The sequence below is a fragment of the Lactuca virosa genome, chromosome 7 (genome assembly GCF_052849685.1).
Source record: "Lactuca virosa cultivar CGN04683 chromosome 7, Lactuca_virosa_CGN04683_v6, whole genome shotgun sequence".
NCBI classification, from domain to species: Eukaryota; Viridiplantae; Streptophyta; class Magnoliopsida; order Asterales; family Asteraceae; genus Lactuca; species Lactuca virosa.
Window position 1 is genome coordinate 46325260 of NC_136432.1, and position 22823 is coordinate 46348082.

The following is a 22823-nucleotide window of genomic DNA, read 5'->3' on the forward strand; positions in this document are numbered from 1 at the left end:
AAACTATTGTTTAGAAAACATAGTGTACATGCTTGGAGCATGGGACAACTAGTGTTTTCTAAATTCAAGTATAAAGTTGATAAAACCGAACCAATGAATAATGAGTAATCAGTATGGTGGTAAATAAAAAGTGTTTTATTTATATTCATAGTTTGATACCATATTAGATTCATTTATTCTTGTGTTTCATTTTGCATGTTTTGACTTCCAGAATAAACTAGGTTATTCTTCCTGAATGACTAAGTTATTCAAACCATCCACAGTCGGTCATATGTTGGAAGTAGATATGAATCAAGACTGTCATGGGTTGGCTTGTAGAGGTCCAAGTTGGTGGACAAAGTGGTGCTAAACACTCATGAGTGCTCATAAGTTCTGAGTATTGGATTCAACCCACGCTCATTTGAATCACTTCATGGATTTTATCACGAGTGATCATGAGACGATAATATCGTATATTCTTCAAACCTAGAGATATGAGTTGTTACTATGAGTTGATAGTACATTGATTGCACGAAAACGCATTGGTAACTCGATGTTATAAAACGTGCCTTTGTGTATGATTCAACAAGTAGTAGAACAAGCCATATGAGTCGAAGTTTATCCATTCCTTTTACCTTCGGGATAAAAGCGATATCTGTGGGCCCCTCGATGATTTAGTGATGAGACATGTGAGTGCTTGGCCAAGCCATGACTGATTTGATTTGTTCAATCAGTCAGTCATCATGAATCGGAAATCGGGAAACAACAGATGGACAGAGAGAATGATTTATAATCCATGTCGCAGTCCATATGATATCTAGAATGGAGGAATATATGATCCCTTATCTAATGGACAAGTCATTGACAAGGTCAGAGTTCAGTTACAAGGTCAGAGTTCGACAGCGGCTTTTGAGAGCTACGATTGCCAGTTGGTTCTTGAAGTCATACGAAATAATAGTTTTAGACTTATCCAAGTGGGAGACTGTTGGATTAGTGTCTAAGTCCATAACTATATTTTGTATGTACTTGACCCGACCAGGCATGGTCCATTTGGGTTGCATGGCATCATGCACTTGGATAGACTAAATGAGAGAAATAAGACACTTATGGTTATTAATATATTATAAGTTCTAATATATTAATAATAAGAATAATAACATTTAATTAGCATTGATCAAGAATTAATTTAGAATTAATTATGTGATCAAAAGAAGACTAATTAAATATATGGGTTGATTGTGTAAATCATCCATAACTTATATAGTGGGCCAAAGCTCCATGGATAATCAAGTTGGGTTAAACCTATAGGATGCTCCATGGGTCATGGAAACGAAAGGTCACGACAATTAGGGTTTACATGGTGTAACCCTAATTGTAACATACTATATAAGTATCATATTATTCACCAAAATTGGCCACTAGTGTGTGAAAAAGAAGGGCTAGCCGATTTCTTGAAGTGTGGATTTCTCTCTAAGTTATTCCAAGAGCATTTGATGTTGTGTGAGCCATTTGAGGTGTCACATTTGAGGCACTAGGCACTCAAGCCCCATGGAGTCAAGCTACACTACAAAAGGTATGTATTATATCTATATTATTACCCAAGTATCTATGATTGTATGCTAGATAGGGTAATACCTTGGAATATTAGCATTTGCATGTATATTAGAGAAAACATAGATCCAAGGTATTTAGGGTTGCATGTACACCATAGGAGTGTTAGAATGCTCAAAACCCAACACTCATGTCTAAAACCCAACACCAAACGAGCCCACAATCTTCCAAGCCCATAGATCGCGTATCTACGACGTACTTGGCTTGTACGCCCAGCGTACGCTAGTGTTGACCAAGGTCGAGGCAATGACCCAGTACGTGCGGAGTACACTTGAGTATGCATGACGTACTGCCCTGCCAACCCAAACTTAACTCCATGTCTTAATCCCTTAAGACCTTACGTCCAAAACCTAGATCCAGACCCCTAGGAACATCTGAAGCCATAAAGTTGCAAACTTTATGCTTTTGCATGCAAGGATGGGGCTCAAAACATGAATCAAGTGCTTAAGCACACTTGGTTGGTCCCCAACACTTGCATGGTTGAGGCTTAACCATCAAGATTCGATTTTTATGTCTAAAAAACTTCCAAGAGCTCAAAAGGACAGCTTATATGATCTGAAGTTCCTCAACTCCAAGAATCCAAACTATGGGACCAAAAGATGACATTTTCTAGCCTAAAACTAGATCTAAACATGCAATGGTCATGGTTCAAGCTTTATACCTTCAATGGCTCAGAAATGGTGCCAAACTTCTGGATCTACAAGCTCTTCCCACGTCATTGCTTCTTCCCAAGCTCCCTTCTTCTTCAAAACTCTAAAGAATCACCAAAAACTCTCAAGGAAGCTCACAATGCACTAAAGGTGGCTTAGGGTTCGAGATTTGCACTTCAAGGGCAATGGAGGTTGTAAAGGTAAAGGAATTGGGGGGACTTAAGGTCCTTAAATAGGGTGCAAAACCTAAAAACTAGGGTTTGCTTCAGACATGAGTATGCCATGCGTACACCACGTACGCCCAGCATACGTGGTTAATGATCTGCGACCAAGCTGTGGCTAGTACGCTAAGCGTACTCAATGAGTACGCCCCGCGTACTAACCAAGGGAATAATATGAAAGAAATTTTTACACTAGGGACCAAAAGGAAACTTAAAACAAACTTAGATGTTACAAGTCTCCTCCACTTGAATCAGACTTCGTCCTCGAAGTACGCTGCTCCAAATAACTCTGGGTAATGCTCCCTCATCTCGTCCTCCGGCTCCCATGTCCACTTTGAACCCTTGTGGTTATGACATTGCACCTTAACCAAATCGACAACCTTGTTCCATAAGTTTTTCATCTTCCCATCGAGGATCGCTACAGGTTTCTCAATGTATATAGTTCAGGCGGCCATCCATCTGAATGTCCTCCAACGGAACCATTGCAGAATCATCAGCCAAACATTTCCGCAGCTGCGAGACATGAAAGGTAATGTGAATCTGACTAAGCTCCTCCGGAAGGTCCAGCGATACGCCATCCTGCTCACCTGTGCTATAACCCTGAAGGGACCGATATACCTGGGACCCATCTTGCCCCGCTTCTTGAATCGAATGACACCTTTCCAAGGTGACATCTTCAGGAGAACCATATCCCCAACCTGAATACTCCAAGTCTGATCTGCGTTTGTCAGCATAGCTTTTCTGCCGACTCTGAGTTGTCTAAAGTCTGCTACGAACATGCTGAATCTAAAGTCTGCTACGAACATGCTGAATCAGCTCGGTCGTCTTGAGTACCACCTCGGTACTCCCCATAACTCGTTGATCGACCTTGCCCCAACATATTGGGGTCCTGCATTTCCTCCTATACAGGTCGTGACTTTCTACCACCCGGAGGAGTTTTTGTGTTTTAATGCATTACTTAAGATATTTAATGTATATTATGCTGGAAGAATTAAATAATAATAATAATAATAATAATAATATTATTATTATTATTATTATTATTATTATTATCATCATCATCATCATCATCATCATCATCATCGTCGTCGTCGTCGTCGTCGTCGTCGTCGTCATGATCATCATGATCATCATTTATGAATTATGCATACATTTTTATACATATAATTCACGTGTTGGTTTAAATTCGAGTTTGTCTACGTTTCGACGTAATTTTTCTTATGTTTCCGTGCTTAATTTTATGTATTTTCGTACATATGAGTCTGGTCACATATAATAATTTTTGTTCGTTAACTTAAAAAAAACATATTATATTCAAGTTTGTCTATGTTTGGACGTAATTTTTTTATGTTTTTGTGCTTAATTTTAAGGCAAATTGCAAGAAAGTCACTATATTACCTCAAAATTTTGATTTTGACACTGAGTTTTTTTTCTCAATTATGTCACTATATTTATATTTTTGTTGCAATATCAACCAAATGACAGGTTCTCTGTGTTCTACTGGTAATTACTTTTCCCGAACTGCAATAAAGTCACTTAGTTTACCAAAATTTCGATTTTGACACTAAGTTTCAAATTGCAAGAAAGTCACTATATTACCACAAAATTTTGATTTTGACACCGTTTTTTTCTTAATTATGTCACTAAATTTACAATTTTGTTGCAATGTCAACCAATTGACCGATTAAGGAAATGTTATTGTGGTTTAGACGCTCTATTTGTACAACAAATAAATGAAGGACATTCCAATGGTTCAAACTCACTTGCAAGTCACAAAGAAGAGCATAATCACCCTTTCAGGAGATGTTATTGTTGTTTAGAAGCTCGATTTGTACAAAAAATAAATGAAGACCCCTATAAGGTCGATTTTGTGGTTCAAATTCACTAAGCATCTCCTGGATCGACCGTGTATGGGTCTTTATTTACTTGTTGAACAAATAGAACTTCTAAACCACAATAACATCTCATGAAAGGGTGAGTACACCTTTTTCATTGACGTTTAACTAAGTTTGAACCACTAGATTGACCTTCGGACGCGATTTGTGAAGAAAATACTCTAGCAAGAATTAAACATTAAACATTATGATAAAAAGTGTCGCCTAAAAGGGTGAGTCTGCCATTTTTGTTGACTTTTAAGTGAGTTTGAACCATTGGATTGACCTAAAAAGACATGTAAAATTAGGTTCGATGCAAACCATATATTTAAAACTCAATCCTATCACATAACATCTGGTGTGGCTTCCACATCACAATATTGTTATGTTATTTATTTGGTAACCTGCTAGATTGATGGTAAATGGTCAATTGGATGACACTGCAACCAATTTTGATTGATACTGCAAATGGTGTGTGAAGGTCAATCTAGTTGTTCAAACTCACTTAATTTAGTGAAAAGGGCGTACTCAGCATTTCAAGAGATGTTATTGTGGTTTAGAAACTCGATTTCTACGACAAGTAAATGAAGATCCCTATGATGTCGATCCAATAGATGCTTAGTGAGTTTGAACCACTAAATCGACCTTGTAGGGGTCTTCATTTATTTGTTGTACAGATCGAGCTTCTAAACCACAATATTATCTTCCGAAAGGGTGATTATATCATTTTCGTTGACTTGTAAGTGAGTTTGAACCATTAGATTGTCATTCTTTATTTGTTTTATAAATCGAGCTTCTGAGCCACAATAACATCTCTTGAATCAGTCAATTAGTTGACATTGCAACAAAATTGTAAATGTAATGAAATAATTGAGAAAAAAAACTCGGTGTCAAAATCGAAATTTTGTGGTAATATAGTGACTTTCTTGCAATTTGAAACTCGGTGTTAAAATCAAAATTTTGGTAATTTAGTGACTTTATTGCAATTCGAGAAAAGTAGTTAAGTTACCGAGAGAACAGTGAGAACCAGTCATTTGATTGATAATACAACAAAATTCTAAATATAGTGACATAATTGAGAAAAAAAACTTGGTGTCAAAATCGAAATTGTGTGGTAATATATTGACTTTCTTGCAATATACCCTTAGTTTTATGTGTATTTCCTACGTATGAATCTGATCACATATAATAACTTTCGTTCGTTAACTAAACAAAAACGTATTATATTCAAGTTTGTCTATGTTTGACATAATTTTTTACGTTTGTGTACTTAATTTTATGTACGTTTCTTACGTATGAATCGAATCACATATAATTTTCATTCGTTAACTTAAAAAAAACATATTATCTTCGAGTTTATCTATGTTTTGACATATATATATATATATATATATATATATATATATATATATATATATATATATATATATATATATATATATATATATATATATATACACGTTTTTGTGCTTAATTTTATCTATATGTTTATCTACGTCGAAACATACGAAATCGAATTTATACCGACACGTACATAAACAAAAGCAAGTAAGTTCTTTTAAAATTACTAAACAAAAGTTCTAAATTTACGGCGAATATGTCGAAACGTTAACCACCTTCAATTTATGTCGATACATACATAAAAACACATAAAAATTATTTTATTTTGAACTAACAAACGAAAGTTATTATATGCGACCCGACTCATAAGTAGGAAACGTATATAAAATTAAACACAAAACGTAAAAAAATTATGTTGAAACATAGACGAATTTAAATATAATACGTTTTTTTTTTAAGTTTATGAATGAAAGTTATTATATATGACCAAACTTATACGTAGGAAACATACATAAAATTAAGCACGAAAACATAAAAAAAAATACGGTGAAACATAGCCAAACCTTAATTTGAACCAACACATGCATAAAAAAAACAAGTTTATAGTTGCTCGGTATTAAAAACACAAAATTGCGTCCAACTCGATGGTAATGTCGATGCCTTATGAAACTCTAGGTTGTGGGTTTGAATCCGCCTACATTCTTCCTCCAAAGTGATTAATTTTTAAATGAAACACATGTTGCAGCCATGTCCGCATGAATACCCATTTAGCATGCCACGTAGATTGGGGTGACCGGCTGTAGGGATAAAACCGGGTAAGGGACAAAAATAAACAATTTTTCCGGTATGTTAGGACATTAATGAACTAAAAAACGGACTTAAGATATACCGGACATTTTATGTAAAATTAGGGGCTTTATAGCAATAACCCAAAAATATTTAACTCTTCACACTCTTTCACCTTTTTATCAATGTTTTAAATAGCGCAAGGCATCGCTTGGTGGCAAAGTCAAGCCTCAAGCCATGATGAACCTTGACGAGTCGTAACGTTTTTCACGATGCGACAATTTTATAAATATTAAAAAAGATAAATCACATAATTACAGAATTATATCAAATATTCGAAGTTTTAGAAATGTCATATTAACACTTAATATAAAAAAAGTTAATAAAAACTCAATTGTTTTAAGCCCAATAAAAATAAAAATAAAAAAACTTCAAAAAAACATAATAAGATGCACCTTGACACGTTATTTTGGGCGTCGTGTCTATCAAACCTGTCTCGGACGTTTTCAAAACGGCTACACTATGCATCGCGCCATGATGCACCTTTTAGAACCATGTTTTTTATTGAACTTTCATCACACATTATTTCTATTAAACTGTTAATATATTGTTTAGTTAAATATACACATTAAATGTATATGAACCTTACGATTAAAAGTATATGATCCCTGAGGATCAATGTGATCTCCGATGTATGAAAAAATCAAAGAAAAAAAACTGGTGGAAATTAGGCACTAAATTATTGAGCTTGTGCGCATTTGTTAAATTTTGTTTGAATTGTAAGAAGTAATTGAACTTGTTTTTTTATTTAAATTGGTATTTCTGCCCGGTGGATAACAAATTCAGTAGACACTTTGAATTAAAAAAAAAAATAACAATTTCAATCGCCTTTGAGGCTATATGGGGTATCGATATGAATGTGGTTGTCGAGTGTCACAGAGCTTCACTATAGAAATTAGGCATTTTGTCGAGCACCTGGTGTGCGTAATCAAATGGTTATCCCAAATCTAGATAAAATAAATTAGATAACCTCTTAATGCAGTAAGACACGATGCATTTTCATTTACCACTTGTTGGGATTCCAAATGGTTATCCCAAATCTAGATAAAATAAACTAGATAACCTCTTAATGCAGTAAGACACGATGCATTTTCATTTACCACTTGTTGGGATTCGAGTTCACAAGTCTCTAATACATATGAAATATATATAAATCACAAGAAGCATGTAAAGAATCATTGCTAATTATCAGTTTAACTTAAACCAACAAAAAACACTTGAAATTGAATACAAATCACAAGAAGCAAAAGGATTACTCAGATACATGTAAAATTTCCAAACTATCCTTATGTTTAAGCTGCTGATTATCTGATATTCTGATTATCTTATTATGACTCTTTAAGAAGCAATACTCACATCCAAACATTCAAAAGTAGACAACAGGTACATGATAAAGGGTCTTGATATTTCTCTACAAGATTAATCTTTTTGAACATATAATGCATATCAATGATCACTCAACAGTAGACAGGCAAAGTGTCAAAAACAACCATAGAATTATGCTATTGATAATTATCAAGAGACACCAAAATTCTAAGTTCTAACATAACAACAGTAATTAAAATGAAAATGTGTAAGAGATCAACAATCACCCTTTTGATTTCCAATGATCTTTTGAACATTTAATGCATATCATTGATCATTCAACAACACACAAACAGGCAAAGTGTCCAAAAACAACCATGGAATTATATGCTAATTATCAAGAAAATCTTGAATTCTAACACAAATTACAGTGATTAAGGAAAAGGAGTATGAGATGAATGATCACCCGTTTCAAGTTCAAGGTGCTTTTGGATCAGTCCCATGTTGCCAAACATAAGCAAATTCATCCCATCCAGTGCTTGCTAATAACCCTTCAACAAGAACACTCATATCAACCCCAACTGCAAATTCTGTATGATGATCATAACGCCCAATCAACGAATCCTCCACCATATAATCCCACAAACAAACAGTCATATCATATGAACATGACGCGATTACACTTGCTCTATGTGGTGAGAACTTAACTTTTCTCACTGCATATCCATGTCCATTCAAAACAGCTACAGGAACTCTGTAATTTCTGACATCCCATACCTTAATTGATTTATCAACCGATGAAGTCGCGATCACTGCATCATCGTATTTGTTCCAATCACATGATAAAATTTCAAATTCGTGAGCTGGGAGGATCATTGTTGATCCCGGCTCACGCACATCCCATATCCGGGCGGTGCAATCGCCGGACGCCGACGCAAAAACATCTGCGTGACGGGGGTTCCACGCGGCGGAGTAAACACAATACGCATGTTCTTTAAACGTACGGACGGAGGTAGGTCGATCGATTGTCCAGAGCTTGATGGTGTCGTCCCAGGAGGACGATAGAAACGAGTCTCGACGGACGGCGTTGTAGTCAACCGAGTGGGTTTCGCGGGTGTGTTCGGAGAGGGATCGAACTGGATTGGAAGTAGGTGGGAGGGAGAGATCGTATAGCTTGACCGAACCATCGGCGACGGCTGCGACTAAAAGTGAATCGTGAGATTCTGACCATGAAACGTCGTAAACACCATCCGCGGTATCGTAGGCGGCGATTTCGGCGATCGGTCCGGCGGGAGAAAGGTCGATTACGTGAATCCGTCCATTGCCAAGGATGCCAAAGTTTTGAGCGGTGGAGACCGCGAGTCGTTGCTCGTAAAAGGGGCTGAACTTTACGGCGTAGCCGTTGAACGGGGTTTTGAACGCCGGCATGGTTGAGTTGGGGTTCCGGTGACGGCAATGGTGCCCTTGGAATATGTGTTTTATCTGGAACAGTTTAACACCATCGGAATATTTGATAGAGTAAATTACATTTTGGGTCCACGTGGTCTACATCTATATCTATATGTAATTTTAGTCTAATTTTTTTAATTTTTAACATAGGATAATGACTTAAAAGGGTAATATATTTTTCGATTTTACATATTTGGTCACTGGGTTTTTTTTCTGTCCACATTTACCCCTTCAACTTGTTAAACTGTACACATTCAGTCTTTATGACCGGTTACTCCAAGTTAGCCGGGAAAAATGACTTAATAAGGTAATATATTTCTCATTTTGTACACATTTAGTCTTTAATATTTTTGTACACATTTAGTCCTTAATATTTTTTTGTTTCAAAATAAGTCATTTTTGTTTTTGTACTCATTCAGTACTTATGAATGATTTCTTTAGGTTTTTCTCACGACATCTTACGTGGGACAGTCATTGATGAAGTGTGTGGGAATGTTAATGTTTATGTGTAACGTCTCATTTTTACAACTAAAACTTTTCATTTTTAATAAGGCAAAAGTCCCTAATTATAAATCCATTATTAAGAAAAAACGTTTATTCCAAAATACATTTATTGAAAATCAGAGTAATATAAGAAACGCGGAATCCTCAATATTGTTGATGAGTGTGTACAGTCATGTCTTCGCCTTCCCATGATCAACGATATAACCTGAAAACATAAACAACTGGGTAAATACAAAGTTGTTGGATTAGTGTCTAAGCTCGTAACTATATTTGGTAAGTATTTGACCTGGTTGTGCATGGTCCTTTTGAGTTGCCTTCACCAAAGCAACATGATAGGATGATTTATGAATAAAGAGGTTATTATGATTTATTAATATGTTATATGAATAATATATTAAAGGAGAAATCATATAGTTTAATTAATATTAGACAAGAATTAATTAAGAATTAATTATGTGGCTAAAAGAGATTAATTAAATAAAAGGGTCTGGAACTGTCAATTGTGTGATAGTTGATTTGGGCTGAGAATCCTTTTGGATTTAAGGGGTGGACGAAAATTAGAGTGGGAGTCCATCTAATTTCGTCCAAGGCCTTTATTCTGGAAGGTTCTTTGGATTGCTTAAGGCCTAAGCTATCCAATTAGGGTTTTGACTGAAACTCTAACAGCACAAGTATAAATAGACCCCTTAGGCTTCATAAATCGGCTACCCCCTACTTCTAACAGTACCAGAGCCGACTTCAAGAGCTTCCAACCTCTCTCCAAGATCATCATCTTGCTTGTGGTGTCTGTAAGCCATTAGAGGAGTGACATTTGTGACTCTAAGCTCCAAGGACAAGAAGATTCAAGCTTTGAAGAAGAGGTAATCATCTAGATCTGTCTTGTTATGTCAATTTCGAATTATATACACTAGATCTAGGGTTTGAAAGTCTTAGATGAATTGCATGTACAATAGAGAAGCCTAGATCCAACCTTTAGGGTTTGCATGAGCACATAGGATGTTATTTTGTGTAAAACTCATCAGTGGTATCAGAGCCTTGATTGGCTTCTATTGTATTGATGCTTTGTGTTTTCATTCATGCTTTAAAATCGATTTTTTTGGCCCCCTGACTGACAGACTTGGCGAGTCCCATAGTGGGCTCGACGAGTAGGATGAACTCGACGAGTCCATAAGGGGACTCGGCGAGCCGGGACGTCAGACAGAGGGATTTTCGGGATTTCTTGCTGTTTTGCTTAAGGATAATTACCAAAATCGTTTTTTACTAATAAAATCCGAATTTTATTGTTGTTAAATGTTTATCCTTTCCAAAACAAAAGATAATTACCATTTAATTGAATAATAAATTCCTTATGTGATAATATTTGATTATTTAAATTATTTGATGAATTATCTTGTAAATAAAAATTGATTAGGTCAAATTTAGATAATCATTAAATTAAATGTTTAATTTTAAATTATTTTCTATTTGATCTTATGTGTTTTGAAAAGTTCAAAACTTGTCCTCGAGTTTTGAAATTTAAATTTTTGATTAAAAGTTTAATTTGAACTATTTAAATTTCAAACCCTAGAATTTTACAAGTTTAAAATTCAACCTTATACTTTACAATATTATAAGATTAATATATATATATATATATATATATATATATATATATATATATATATATATATATATATATATATAACTTAAATGCTAGTCTTACCGTTAGTAGGCCTCATTCACGAACCCGATCTATAAGGGGGTATAAGGTTATGGCCTATAAAATGGTCGTTTAATGGGTGTCCACTCTCACCCACCGCTTCCTTGATTGGTGGAGGGTCGTTAGCCGAACGGGTAGGATAGGGCAATCATTTCCTCATTAAAAGTATAATGAATTTATAAAGTAACTAAATGTTTTTATAAAATTCTCAATCTTAGTTACTTTAGGCAAAAGTGAATTGATGCAATTCCATGAAATTACACTTTGTACCCTGGCTAAGACGTTAGTGGAGCGTGTGTGGTTAACTGGCACACTAATTGGGTTCTAAGCAAAGGTGGCAAAGGGTGACTCAATGTTTGTCATAGTTCGATGGAGTGTGTGTGGTTAACCGGCACGTCGAATAGGTGACTGTAACATTGAGGGCACCATGTACATTTGCATGGTTATTCACACCCGCTTTGTGATCCTCGGCATCCCAGTCACAAACTTGAGGGGCATATCGAGATTTAAACATGCCATTGAAAAGTTCATGGTGGAAAATTAGTGAATCGTTATTCACTTACCTTCAAATTATTTACTTGTTAGATTACGGCATCCCTCTTCTAATTTGTAAATAATGTTGTTGGATCCTAGCCCTAATTTCTCATTTGGGTGTTTAATTAGGGATTCATTTCTAATCAAACTTTATTCTTTTTCCTTTTCAGATGTCGAACGCCAACAATAACGCTTCTGGTTCAACTTCCTCTGGCTCGTTCTCACTCATGAACTTGTGTGGGAGAGTGATTTTTGACGGGTCCAATTTCAATGATTGGATCCGCAACATTCGAATGGTCACTCGTTACGAGGACAAAGAGTATGTCCTCGATGAGAAGCTGAAGGAAATCAACATCACCACTGCCTCTACTGAAGAGATCGCGGCCTATGAGGCCCATGAGCGTGATGCAACGAACGTCCATTGCATCATGCTAGCGACTATGACTGCAGAACTCCAGAAGTCCTATGAGGACATGTACCCCTATGAAATGCACCAGGATCTGCTGGACCGGTACCACCAAAGCGCTAGGCAAGAAAGGTACGAGATCATCACTTCGATGATCACTACCAAAATGGGTAATGGAGAGTCCCTTACTGCTCATATGCAAAAGATGCAGAGATATGTCGATCGCGTGCTAAAGCTAAATGTTAACTTTGATGAAGAGCTGGCAATTGACATCATCCTTCATTCCTTGCCTCCCTGCTATAGCCAGTTCCGCATGACCTACCACATGAACACGGAGGAAGTCATCTTGAGCAAGCTTTAATAACTGTTGAGGACTGCTGAGAGCAACCTCAAAGATAAATCTGTTGCATCATCTCCAACTCCTACTGCTGCCCCAGTCTTGGCAATTGGGCAAGGGAAGGGTAAGAAGAGGAAGGCTCCCTCAAAGAGCCACCATAAGGGAAAGTCCCAAAATAGCTCCTCTTCTAGTGGAACCAAGGTTGGTCCTGCTAAACCCAACTCCAACCCCAAGGAGGTAGAGTGTCACTACTGCCATGAAATAGGGCATTGGAAACGAAGTTGCCCGAAGTATCTGCAAGACATCAAGGATGGAAACATCAAGTCGTCCTACGCAGGTATTTACACTATTAAATCTAATGATTCATCACGTGCTATTACTTGGGTTCTTGATACAGGATGTGGTTTTCACATTTGTTCTGATTTGCAGGGCCTAAGAAGAAATAGGGATGTGGAGCATGGGAAGATAAATTTGATCATGGGGAACAAAAGATCGTCGCCTGTCGCCTGTCACCAAGATCGGAGTTTACTCTTTGATCATGGGAAGATAAATAATTGTTGCTATTCGCCAGATATGGCAAGAAACATCATTTCATTTCATGGTTTATATAGACAAGGTTTTAGATATTCATTTGATGATGAAAAGTGTTCTATTAATGCTTATCTTAATGGTGTTTTCTATTTTGAAGCATTGCCTTGTAATGGAATATATGAAACTGTGATGGTTGTAGACAATTTAGGAAATGATGTGTTTTGTATTGATTCTTCCAATGATTTGGATAAAGCATGCTTGTGGCATTGTCGTCTTGGACATGTCAACAAGAAACGCATAGCCCAACTCCAAAAGGATGGAGTGTTGGAGTCATTCGACCTTAGGGACGATGACGTGTACGAATCTTGTTTACTTGGAAAGATGACCAAGTCACCCTTCATGGCACTTGTGCGAGGGGTGAGGGTTTATTGGATCTCATACATACAGATGTATGTGGACCTTTTAGATCCACCACAAGGGATGCGAGCCGCTTCTATGTGACTTTTACCGATGATTATAGCAGATATGGGTATATCTACTTAATCAATCACAAGTCAGAAACCTTTGAAAAGTTCAAAGAATTTAAACAAGAAGTGGAGAATCAGTTGGGCAGGAAAATCAAGATACTTCGATCTGATCGAGGTGGAGAGTACCTAAGTCTTGAATTCCACGACTACCTCAAGGAATGCAGAATCGTTTCGCAATTGACGCCACCTAGGACACCACAGTTGAATGGTGTGGCTGAGAGGCGTAATCGAACCTTGCTAGACATGGTTCGTTCCATGATGAGTCGTGCTTCGCTACCTATCTCATTCTGGGGGTATGCCTTAGAGACTGCCGCCCATATCCTTAACTTAGTCCCCACGAAGAAGGTTGCCAAAACACCTCACGAGATGTGGACAGGGAAAGCTCCCTCGTTGGCACACATCAAGGTTTGGGGTTGCGAGGCTTTCGTAAGACGAGAGACTCACGACAAGCTCGAACCTCATAGTGAGCGATGTATTTTCAGCGGCTACCCGTAGAAGTCCTTTGGATATCTCTTCTATAGACCGAGTGACAATGTTGTCTTCGTTGCGAGGAGAGGGGTTTTCCGAGAACGAGAACTCATAAGCCAAGGGGACAGTGAGAGGCAAATCGATCTTGAAGAGCTTCAAGAGTCGAGCGATGAAGGAACCTCTAACACTGGCGCTCAACCCGAGGAGGAAACTCCGGTTGAACCGATTGACGAGTCCTTACCTCTTAGACGTTCCGAAAGAGTTAGGGTTCAACCCCAGTTTTATGGTTTTCATATTACTACCGAAGGGGATACGTTCATTAGTGATTGTACACTAGTGAATCTGGACGAACCTAACAACTATAAGGAAGCCATGGCAGGCCCGGAGTCTGTGAAATGGAAAGAGGCTATGGACAGCGAGATTCAGTCCATGTATGACAACCAAGTTTGGAATTTGGTTGACAATGTGCCAGGTCGTAAGACGGTCGGGTGCAAGTGGATCTTCAAGAAGAAGACCGACATGGTTGGGAATGTACACACCTATAAGGCGCGATTGGTTGCGAAGGGTTTCACTCAAACTCCCGGAGTTGACTATGATGAAACCTTCTCACCAGTTGCGAAGTTAAAGTCTATCAGGGTGATGTTAGCCATTGTTGCATTTCATGACTATGAAATATGGCAAATGGATGTCAAAATCGCTTTCCTTAACGGGAATTTGGCTGATGATGTTTACATGGCTCAGCCAGAGGGTTTTGTCAATGCAAAGCATCCCAATAGAGTGTGTAAGCTTGAGAAGTCTATTTATGGACTGAAACAGACATCTCGCAGATGGAATCTTTGTTTCGATGAGAAAGTCAAAGAGTTTGGTTCTCTGCAAAGCGAGGATGAATCATGTGTATATGTCAAAGCCAGTGGGAGTATAGTAAGCTTCCTCGTATTGTATGTCGATGACATACTACTCATAGGAAACGACATCCCGACGCTGCAGTAGGTCAAGTCCTGACTTGGGAAGTGCTTCGCTATGAAGGACCTCGGAGAGGCTGCCTATATTTTGGGTATAAGGATAGTGAGAAACAGAAGTAAGAAACTAATAGGACTTAGTCAGAATACTTACTTGGACAAGGTTTAGGGTTTGAAAGTCTTGGATGAATTGCATGTACAATAGAGAAGCATAGATCCAAGTTTTAGGGTTTGCATGAGCACATAGGATGTTATTTTGTGTAAAACCCATCAAAAGTTTAGTGAGTTTCCCCCAAAATACTCGATACAACAAACATATTATCATGCATAACGAGCCCACACTCATCATATTGGAATACCTTGGCCCAATCAGTCATCGGACTGGAATGCCAACATGCAACATGTCCAATCAGTCATCAGACTGAAATACCTAGGTTTTGTCAGTAACTCGGTATGCCGCCTTAACCCAACCGCTCTTCTCGAGCCTCCGTGCCTACGGCTTACAACCGGCCCGCACCAGGTATCTTGGCCTACAACATATATCATGGCCACCTCAACCTATCTCACCTCCATATGGCTATCCCACGTAAGATGTCGTGAGAAAAATCTAAAGAAATCATTCATAAGACTGAATGAGTATAAAAACAAAAATGACTTATTTTGCAATATATATATATATATATATATATATATATATATATATATATAGGACTAAATGTTTACAAATTGAGATATATATTACCCTATTAAGTCATTTTTACCGGCTAACCTGGAGTAGCCGGTCATAAGGACTAAATGTGTACAGTTTAACAAGTTGAAGGGGTAAATGTGAACGAAAAAAAAATCAGTGGCTAAATGTGTACAAATCAAAAAATGCATTACCCTTTTAAGTCATTGTCCCTTTAACATAACTCGTCCATATAATTTTTAAAAGTTGCACCGAATGGTCCCAGACGTTATGCATATTAAATATAATCTACATTTCGATTAAATTTTCAAAGCATAAATAAAATATGCACAAAACAGTTGAATTAGAAGTTATGAAACTTTCTTGACATTATTGGGTTATCTTGGTAAGAGCTATTTAGAGCATTTTTCATAATAACAAATTTTAATCTTATGATTAATGTGTGTAATGAGTTATCGAAGATAAATAGACCAAAAAAAAGTTATACCATTAAATTTGGTTTCTTTTTATTCCATTAAAATCTCATATAATCATTTTTAGGTCGGAAAATGAGACTAAACAGATTCAATCTACATCCTATCTTTTATAAAAATTTCTAAGTCGTTGGGGGCACCTACCCCATGAGGCTCTTTTTGCATCTGCCTTTAAACTTAGTATCTCCTTACTAAATAAGAAGCATATCAAATTATCAATTATGAAACACCTCCTAAATTACCACCTCCATTTATAAATAAACATTGATTGCTTAGACATAGTAACCATATCCAAATCATTCAAATTAATTGACTAGCTACATTTGATAACTCAAACACAAGTCACTCTTTAAACTATAAAGATAATATTTACATAAACTTTCTATCTAGTTTAGGCTTTTGAATGTCTTTTAAGCTTACATTTATTCATTTGGATGGTAAGAAAGCAAATCAGTTGCTACTAATGCAAAAATGTTTAAATGTTGTTGATCAAAATTTGAAGTATTGCACTTCCAGAACTTTATCCAATCATTTTGTTCATGTTTGAAAGCCACCTGAAAACAACACAACGTTTATAATACAACCAAATTACTAGAAATTAAAATAGTTTTCACGCAAAGACTTGTAAGAATTTTACTTACAATCCAAAATATTAAATCAGCATCTCGCAGCTCATTAAGCGTGACAAAATTTCTTCACAGTTAGGTCGTTGATCTGGTTCTGCCCAACAATCTGAAAGAATATACAATATAAACTCAACTTACGGTTGTTTATTTTTTACATAATAAAGAAACAAGTCAAGAAGGACTTAATAGAGAAGATTTGTTTCTTATTTTTTTATTGCATACCTGATATTAGGTTTCCCAAAGGACCTTCAGGAATTTCAAGTCGTGTTCCATCATTACCAACTGCACGAACCACCTGTAACAAATATGTTTTAATCATCATTTATCCAGACAACACTTTATACAGACAGATAAAAAAAAAAAAGCAAGGACTTACTTGGGCTGATGGGACACCTTCCCATGGTCTTTGAAGAGTACATAGTTCCCAAATTATGACACCGAGGCTGAAAATATCACATTTTTCAGTAAAGGGTTGATTGCGAATGAGTTCGGGTGCCATCCACTCTGGAGTCCCTGCAGACGAACAATCTCTCATGTTTGCGGTTGTTAGTACCCGTGACAGCCCAAAATCACAAATTTTTACTATCCAATGCTTATTCACTAAGCAATTCGCGCTTTTCAGATCACGGTGCACTATTTTCATTCGATGCATACACATTAGACCCCTATACATGCAAGTAAACAAACAAACCATTATTACGATTTGTTAGCAAATGCCTCTATAGTACAAATACATAGACCCCATTTGTTATGCTTATGCATGACAAGACATGACAGAACAGGTTGTATTGTGTTTGACGTGCATTAGACTGGGACCAAGACCGATGTCAATGAGACAAAATTGCATTTTTTTGTCCCAATTAAGAAGTTGGTACAAGGTGATACAGGGGCTCGCTCTTGATCTCTTGTTTGTGAAAAAGACGTAAATGCCCTCCTCATCCTTATCATCGAAAATAGCCCTGGAAAAGCTTCTCCAGTCCAGTTCTGTCATGGCCAGTGTAACAAACGCAGCGCAGCTGCTGCGTTTGTTACATAGGACTGGACGGGATTGGACAAGCTTTCTAGGGCTATTTTCGATGATAAGGATGAAGAGGGCATTTACGTCTTTTTTACAAAAAAGAGATCAAGAGCGAGTCCCTGTCTCATCTTGTACCAGCTTCTTAATTGGGACAAAAAAATGCAATTTTGTTCCATTGACATCGGGCTCGGTCCCAGTCTGATGCACGCCAAACACAGTACAACCTGTTTTGTCATATCTTGTCATGCATAACAAGCAGGGAATAAAAATGAACAAAAATGGAGGTTTAGGATGATACCTGCATATATCACACAGCATTTTGAGTCTCCTTCGCCAGCTGATTCTCTTTTTTAACCCACTCACATGAATCAGGTAATATAGTGACCCCATGTCCATGTATTCAGTGATCAATGAAAAGTGAGGAGGCGAAGTACAGGCACCAAGGAACAATATAACTGCATTACATAACAAAAAAGTTTACATGAATGTGTGGTAATCAACAAACAAGAAATATAATATGCTAAAATAAATCTTATCTGAATTAAAAAGAGTGTAATACCATTTGGGTGGCGAAGTCGACTGCAAAAAAAAAAAAAAAAAAAAAAAAAAAAATCAGCTACAGAGTAGAAAATAGAGTTTTTGAGACTGAAGGTGAAGGAAATTTGTGTGAAAGGTACCTTAATATGGAAATCTCATTGCAAAAATCTTCAATATTTTCAGCACTTACTTCCTGTTCAAGTAACACTTTAATAGCAACCTCTATTCCATTCCAAGTACCTCGGAAAACTTCCCCAAAAAATCCTACAAGATAGCATGTATTTATAATGATGATGATGATGATGATGATGATGATGATGATAGGGGATAGTACCTATGCCAACACGTGAACCAACAGTGAGTTCAGAAAAGTCAATATTCCATTCATGATATGGAAACCATGGTTCATTCCCAATGGAGGAAGATTCAAGTAACTTATTCCATGCTGTGATCATATCAAAATTTCCTTCTAATTTTTCAGTTCCATTTTTATCAGAACCAAGAACACGAGTCCTATACTTATGAGGAGATGAAGGCAAAGAGATGGCTTTTGGACAACTCGTTTGCCTCCTATGGTTATGTGAACCAGATGCCTAAAATCATCAAATTCCATAAACAAATAAAAAGATTAAACATTAAATCATCAGTTTTACTAACAAAAAAGAAACACATACATTTTCCTGATGATCTGGACTAGTGCCATGTTCATCAACAAGTTCCCTTGGAGGATGATTTCTCTTCAAAGTATCATTCATTGCTCTCACAACCCTATTTTCATAATTACACTATTTATCAAATCTATCAAAAAGTTCATATTTAAAAACCAATAATTAATCATAGATGATTAGATTCAGGGTTACTGAAGTATCAACCTTACAATGTCATCACCAATTTCTGGAATCATAGTAGCACTACTTCTCCTTCGTCTTCTTCGGCTTCCTGTAGGTGATGCCCCTGCTGACCTGGAATTACTCATCAGAATCCATCAAATAGAATATTAAAACACAAAATTTAATTGTTATTTTGCATTAGATTTTAAATAAATAAATAAAAAAAAGAACCTTGATACTGTCATGCCATGTCCATATCCTTTGGGAGAATCTTTATGACCACCAAGCATAGATCTTCCATGCCCTCTAAATAAATAATGCTCTGGACTGAAAGTAAAACATAAAACAAACAAATGATAAAAATAAACATGATTTGTTGATTTAAATGTTTTATAGTTTAAGCATAATGACGGAAATACCCTTGAATAAAAGAGGGAAAGAGAGAACCTTGAACTAGGCGTGCTTTGTTCAGCAAGTGCATTTTTGTTGCGCCCCCATGTTGCATTTGCTGCATTAGTGTCACTGTAAAATATAATAAAGAGGGCATTTACGTCTTTTGCACAAGTGAGATATCAAGGGCAAATTTTATACTATTGACATCAGTCTCAGTCCAAGTCCAATGCACACCAAACATAGTACAACTTGTTTTGTTTTATGTAAGAAATGGTATGATGCTGTAAAATTACTTTATTACCCTTCATCTGTGTTTTCTGCAGCACCATGTACAGGGCTGTTGGGTTCAATAGGAGAATCACATGAGTCATTTTCTCCAGAATCACCTTGACCAATGACATACACATGAGACATGTATACTGCCTTGGTTGAAAAGGGTACCAAATGCCCTGGATACCTCACTATATCAACCAGTAATTCAGTAGAATTCAGCTCCACAATAACAGACACGTGTCTGTGTGAATCTGTTCTCTCTGATTCTGCTTCCTTTGGTAAACCCTGCAATCAGAAAAAACAGAGAGAAATAATGATATACAATGAAACTACAAGGCTATTTCTTGCATTTAACACTAAATTAAGTGGCATGATAGAAAAATGCAAAAAGATTGAATGAAAAAAGAACATACCACCATAACTCTACAGTCAAGGCCAACAGTATCTGCAAGAACTTTGAAAAGAATGGCACGTGGATGACAAAAACCATGCTTTATTTGACCTAGCATCTGAATACCTTGATTATGTACATTGTAGACTTCCTCCCAAGCAGTTTTTGCATAATTTAACTCCACATTTGGGAGTTTATAGAAGTCACAAACCTACAAAAAGGACATATTATCAAGGGTGAAGTGATTAACAAACTTTATGGTATGTTTGGTTGAATGGAATAGAAAGGAAAAGGAAAAGGAATGGAATGAATCACTCCATTTCTTTCATGATTCCATCATAACAAACACTACTAAGATAAATATGTTCCAAAGGGAAAAACTAGGTAGCATCATTTACCAATCCGCCTATCTTTTTAATTACTGCAGCTGGATTAGAAGTCAACCCTTTTGCCAAAGTCAAAGCCAGCTGCTGTAACATTGACACCTTCTTATCTTTATGCATATCAACAACAATAACATTGAGCCTAAACCCCTCTGATTCTAACACATGAAGCTCTTCAAGAGAAGGGATCATGTCATATTTCTCTTTGAGTCTTTTTTCCTACATAATAATATGGAAACATGTTGAGAATGTTAGATGTGAAGTGAAGCTGTATTATGTGTATGTTTTAATGAGAATTTGGACACCTTACAGGTAAAATAGAATAGAATCCACTAGGAATTGGCTCATAAAGATTTCCAGTTGACCAAAGGGCTTGTGACACTCTTTGTGCTCCTCCTGAATCCGCCAGGTGGCGATCACTATGCATTCTTTTAAATTTAAGACCCCCATCTGAAGAAGAAGAAACAGATTTATTCCTTGAGTCGTTTTGAACAGTGTCTGTTTGTGTTTCCTCCATCTCCTTGGTAATTCAAAACATAAGATCATTTTGCCCCACTTCTTAGCCCATAAACATTAATCAAGTGTCCTACTTGTTGAACTCCTTTCTACAAAATTCTTCAACGGGTGCTAAAGTTAGTCTTTCATGGATGGAGACATCATTTGGCCTGTTAATGAACAACATGATAAAGAGCTAAAAACGGATCTCAATCCAAAACCGTTTTTATTGAACCATTATAACATGTAAAAGCAAAACTAGAGGAACAGAAAGAAATCATGTAACCCTTCAGTTTTTCAATTCCTTTATGGGTATTGCATTTTTACAAACACCTGGTATGCACTACGCACCTTAACATTTCCCACAGAAATAAAACCAAAAACCCATTACCAAACATTACCAATATCCAAAGAAAGTATTCTACATATATATACCCATCAATGGCGATGCAAATCAACGAGCAAAAACGCCCATAAGATTGTTAGATGATAAAAGAAAAGTAATGGCGGAGAAACCCAAAGCGAATATGCAATAGAAACAGGATAAAAGATCGAATGTACCAGTAAATCTCTAGGCATTTTGAATCGTCAAACAATATTTCTTCAAATCTGATCACTCCTCACTGTTCTTTTCCCTTGTAGTTCGTGATATATGCTTAATTTCAACTCTATTAGAGAGAGAGAAGTGTAAATTTTCTGTTAATCTTGTAAATCAGCCGTTAACGACCCGGTCGACAAAATTATAATCATAAAGATTATGTCACTTGGAGACTATGTCTTGTATTATTGAGTGTAAATTAAACAGTATGAGACACTGCGATCGTAAATATAATATTAAAATACTCTCAAATTAATGTTACCCACGAGTCCACGACAAGCGAATCAGATCAGGCCTCAGTTTGGGCCTATCAATCGTCTCAAAATTCACCACGACTTTCATGGTATTTGGCATTTCTTCATCAAAATCAAGGAAAAAGTTCATCTTTTGGATTGTATATTATTTCACATATTTTAAACTTGTAAAGGAAAAACAGTTCAACATTGACCATTCAAACACTGATGTGTGCTAATTTGGTACATACGCTGCTAAGCATGGCCTAGTCGCCAACTTGAGATCAAGAATTTGTAAATTCAACCTCTATATGATATGTTTTATATATTTTTTGAATGGCATGTAGATATAATATGGTTCATGTATTAATAAGCCAAAGAAGTTTTATATTTGTAGTTGCCTAACCATTAAACATTATAAAATGAAAATGTACATTAGAAACTAAAAGTCCTTATTGTCTGAAGTTTTTGATAAGTGATTAGGTTCTAATTTACTTAGAGTGTGTTTCGCAAAACTAGTTTGAAGCTAATAGCTAATAGTTGGTAGCTGGAAGTTGAAAACTGTAGCTTTATTTGTTATATGAGCGTATAGCAAAAGTAGCTGAAAGCTTTTGAAATTTGTAAAATTGTATAAAAATAATTGT

The 22823-nt window shown here is 36.5% G+C and overlaps 2 protein-coding genes across 5 annotated transcripts; both read right to left on the reverse strand.

Annotated features, from left to right (window-relative positions):
* Positions 1 to 8101: 8101 nt before the first annotated feature.
* On the reverse strand, positions 8102 to 9355 carry PEX7 (peroxin 7). Its single transcript, XM_079061549.1, has one exon. It carries the CDS (start codon positions 9253 to 9255, stop codon positions 8305 to 8307), a length of 951 nt encoding a protein of 316 aa, XP_078917675.1. The 5' UTR covers positions 9256 to 9355; the 3' UTR covers positions 8102 to 8304.
* A 7297-nt stretch (positions 9356 to 16652) lies between these two features.
* Positions 16653 to 22158, reverse strand: LOC145124857 (serine/threonine-protein kinase CTR1-like). Of its 4 annotated transcripts, none has more exons than XM_079060326.1 (17): positions 21910 to 22158; positions 21164 to 21458; positions 20869 to 21072; positions 20493 to 20681; positions 20108 to 20364; positions 19861 to 19935; positions 19645 to 19740; positions 19456 to 19545; positions 19258 to 19351; positions 18918 to 19176; positions 18724 to 18847; positions 18606 to 18625; positions 18345 to 18501; positions 17405 to 17693; positions 17251 to 17323; positions 17044 to 17134; positions 16653 to 16956 (listed from the first exon to the last, which is right to left on the reverse strand). In XM_079060326.1, exons 2-16 carry the CDS (start codon positions 21368 to 21370, stop codon positions 17055 to 17057), a joined length of 2214 nt encoding a protein of 737 aa, XP_078916452.1. In that variant the 5' UTR covers positions 21371 to 21458; positions 21910 to 22158; the 3' UTR covers positions 16653 to 16956; positions 17044 to 17054. The 4 variants fall into 4 exon arrangements, with proteins under 4 accessions (XP_078916452.1, XP_078916451.1, XP_078916450.1 ...); XM_079060325.1 differs by having other exon boundaries at positions 21164 to 21468; XM_079060324.1 differs by having other exon boundaries at positions 21164 to 21518.
* Positions 22159 to 22823: the final 665 nt, after the last annotated feature.

What these genes read in the sequence shown, in the direction of transcription:
- PEX7 (XM_079061549.1), bottom strand. Translation starts at nt 9,255, where the DNA reads ATGCCGGCGTTCAAAACCCCGTTCAACGGCTACGCCGTAAAGTTCAGC.
- LOC145124857 (XM_079060326.1), bottom strand. Translation starts at nt 21,370, where the DNA reads ATGGAGGAAACACAAACAGACACTGTTCAAAACGACTCAAGGAATAAA. An exon ending in GATTCTATTCTATTTTACCT is followed by an intron (nt 21,073 to 21,163) that starts GTAAGGTGTCCA and finishes ATTATTATGTAG; the next exon opens with GAAAAAAGACTCAAAGAGAA. An exon ending in ATTGGTGATGACATTGTAAG is followed by an intron (nt 19,352 to 19,455) that starts GTTGATACTTCA and finishes TTATGAAAATAG; the next exon opens with GGTTGTGAGAGCAATGAATG.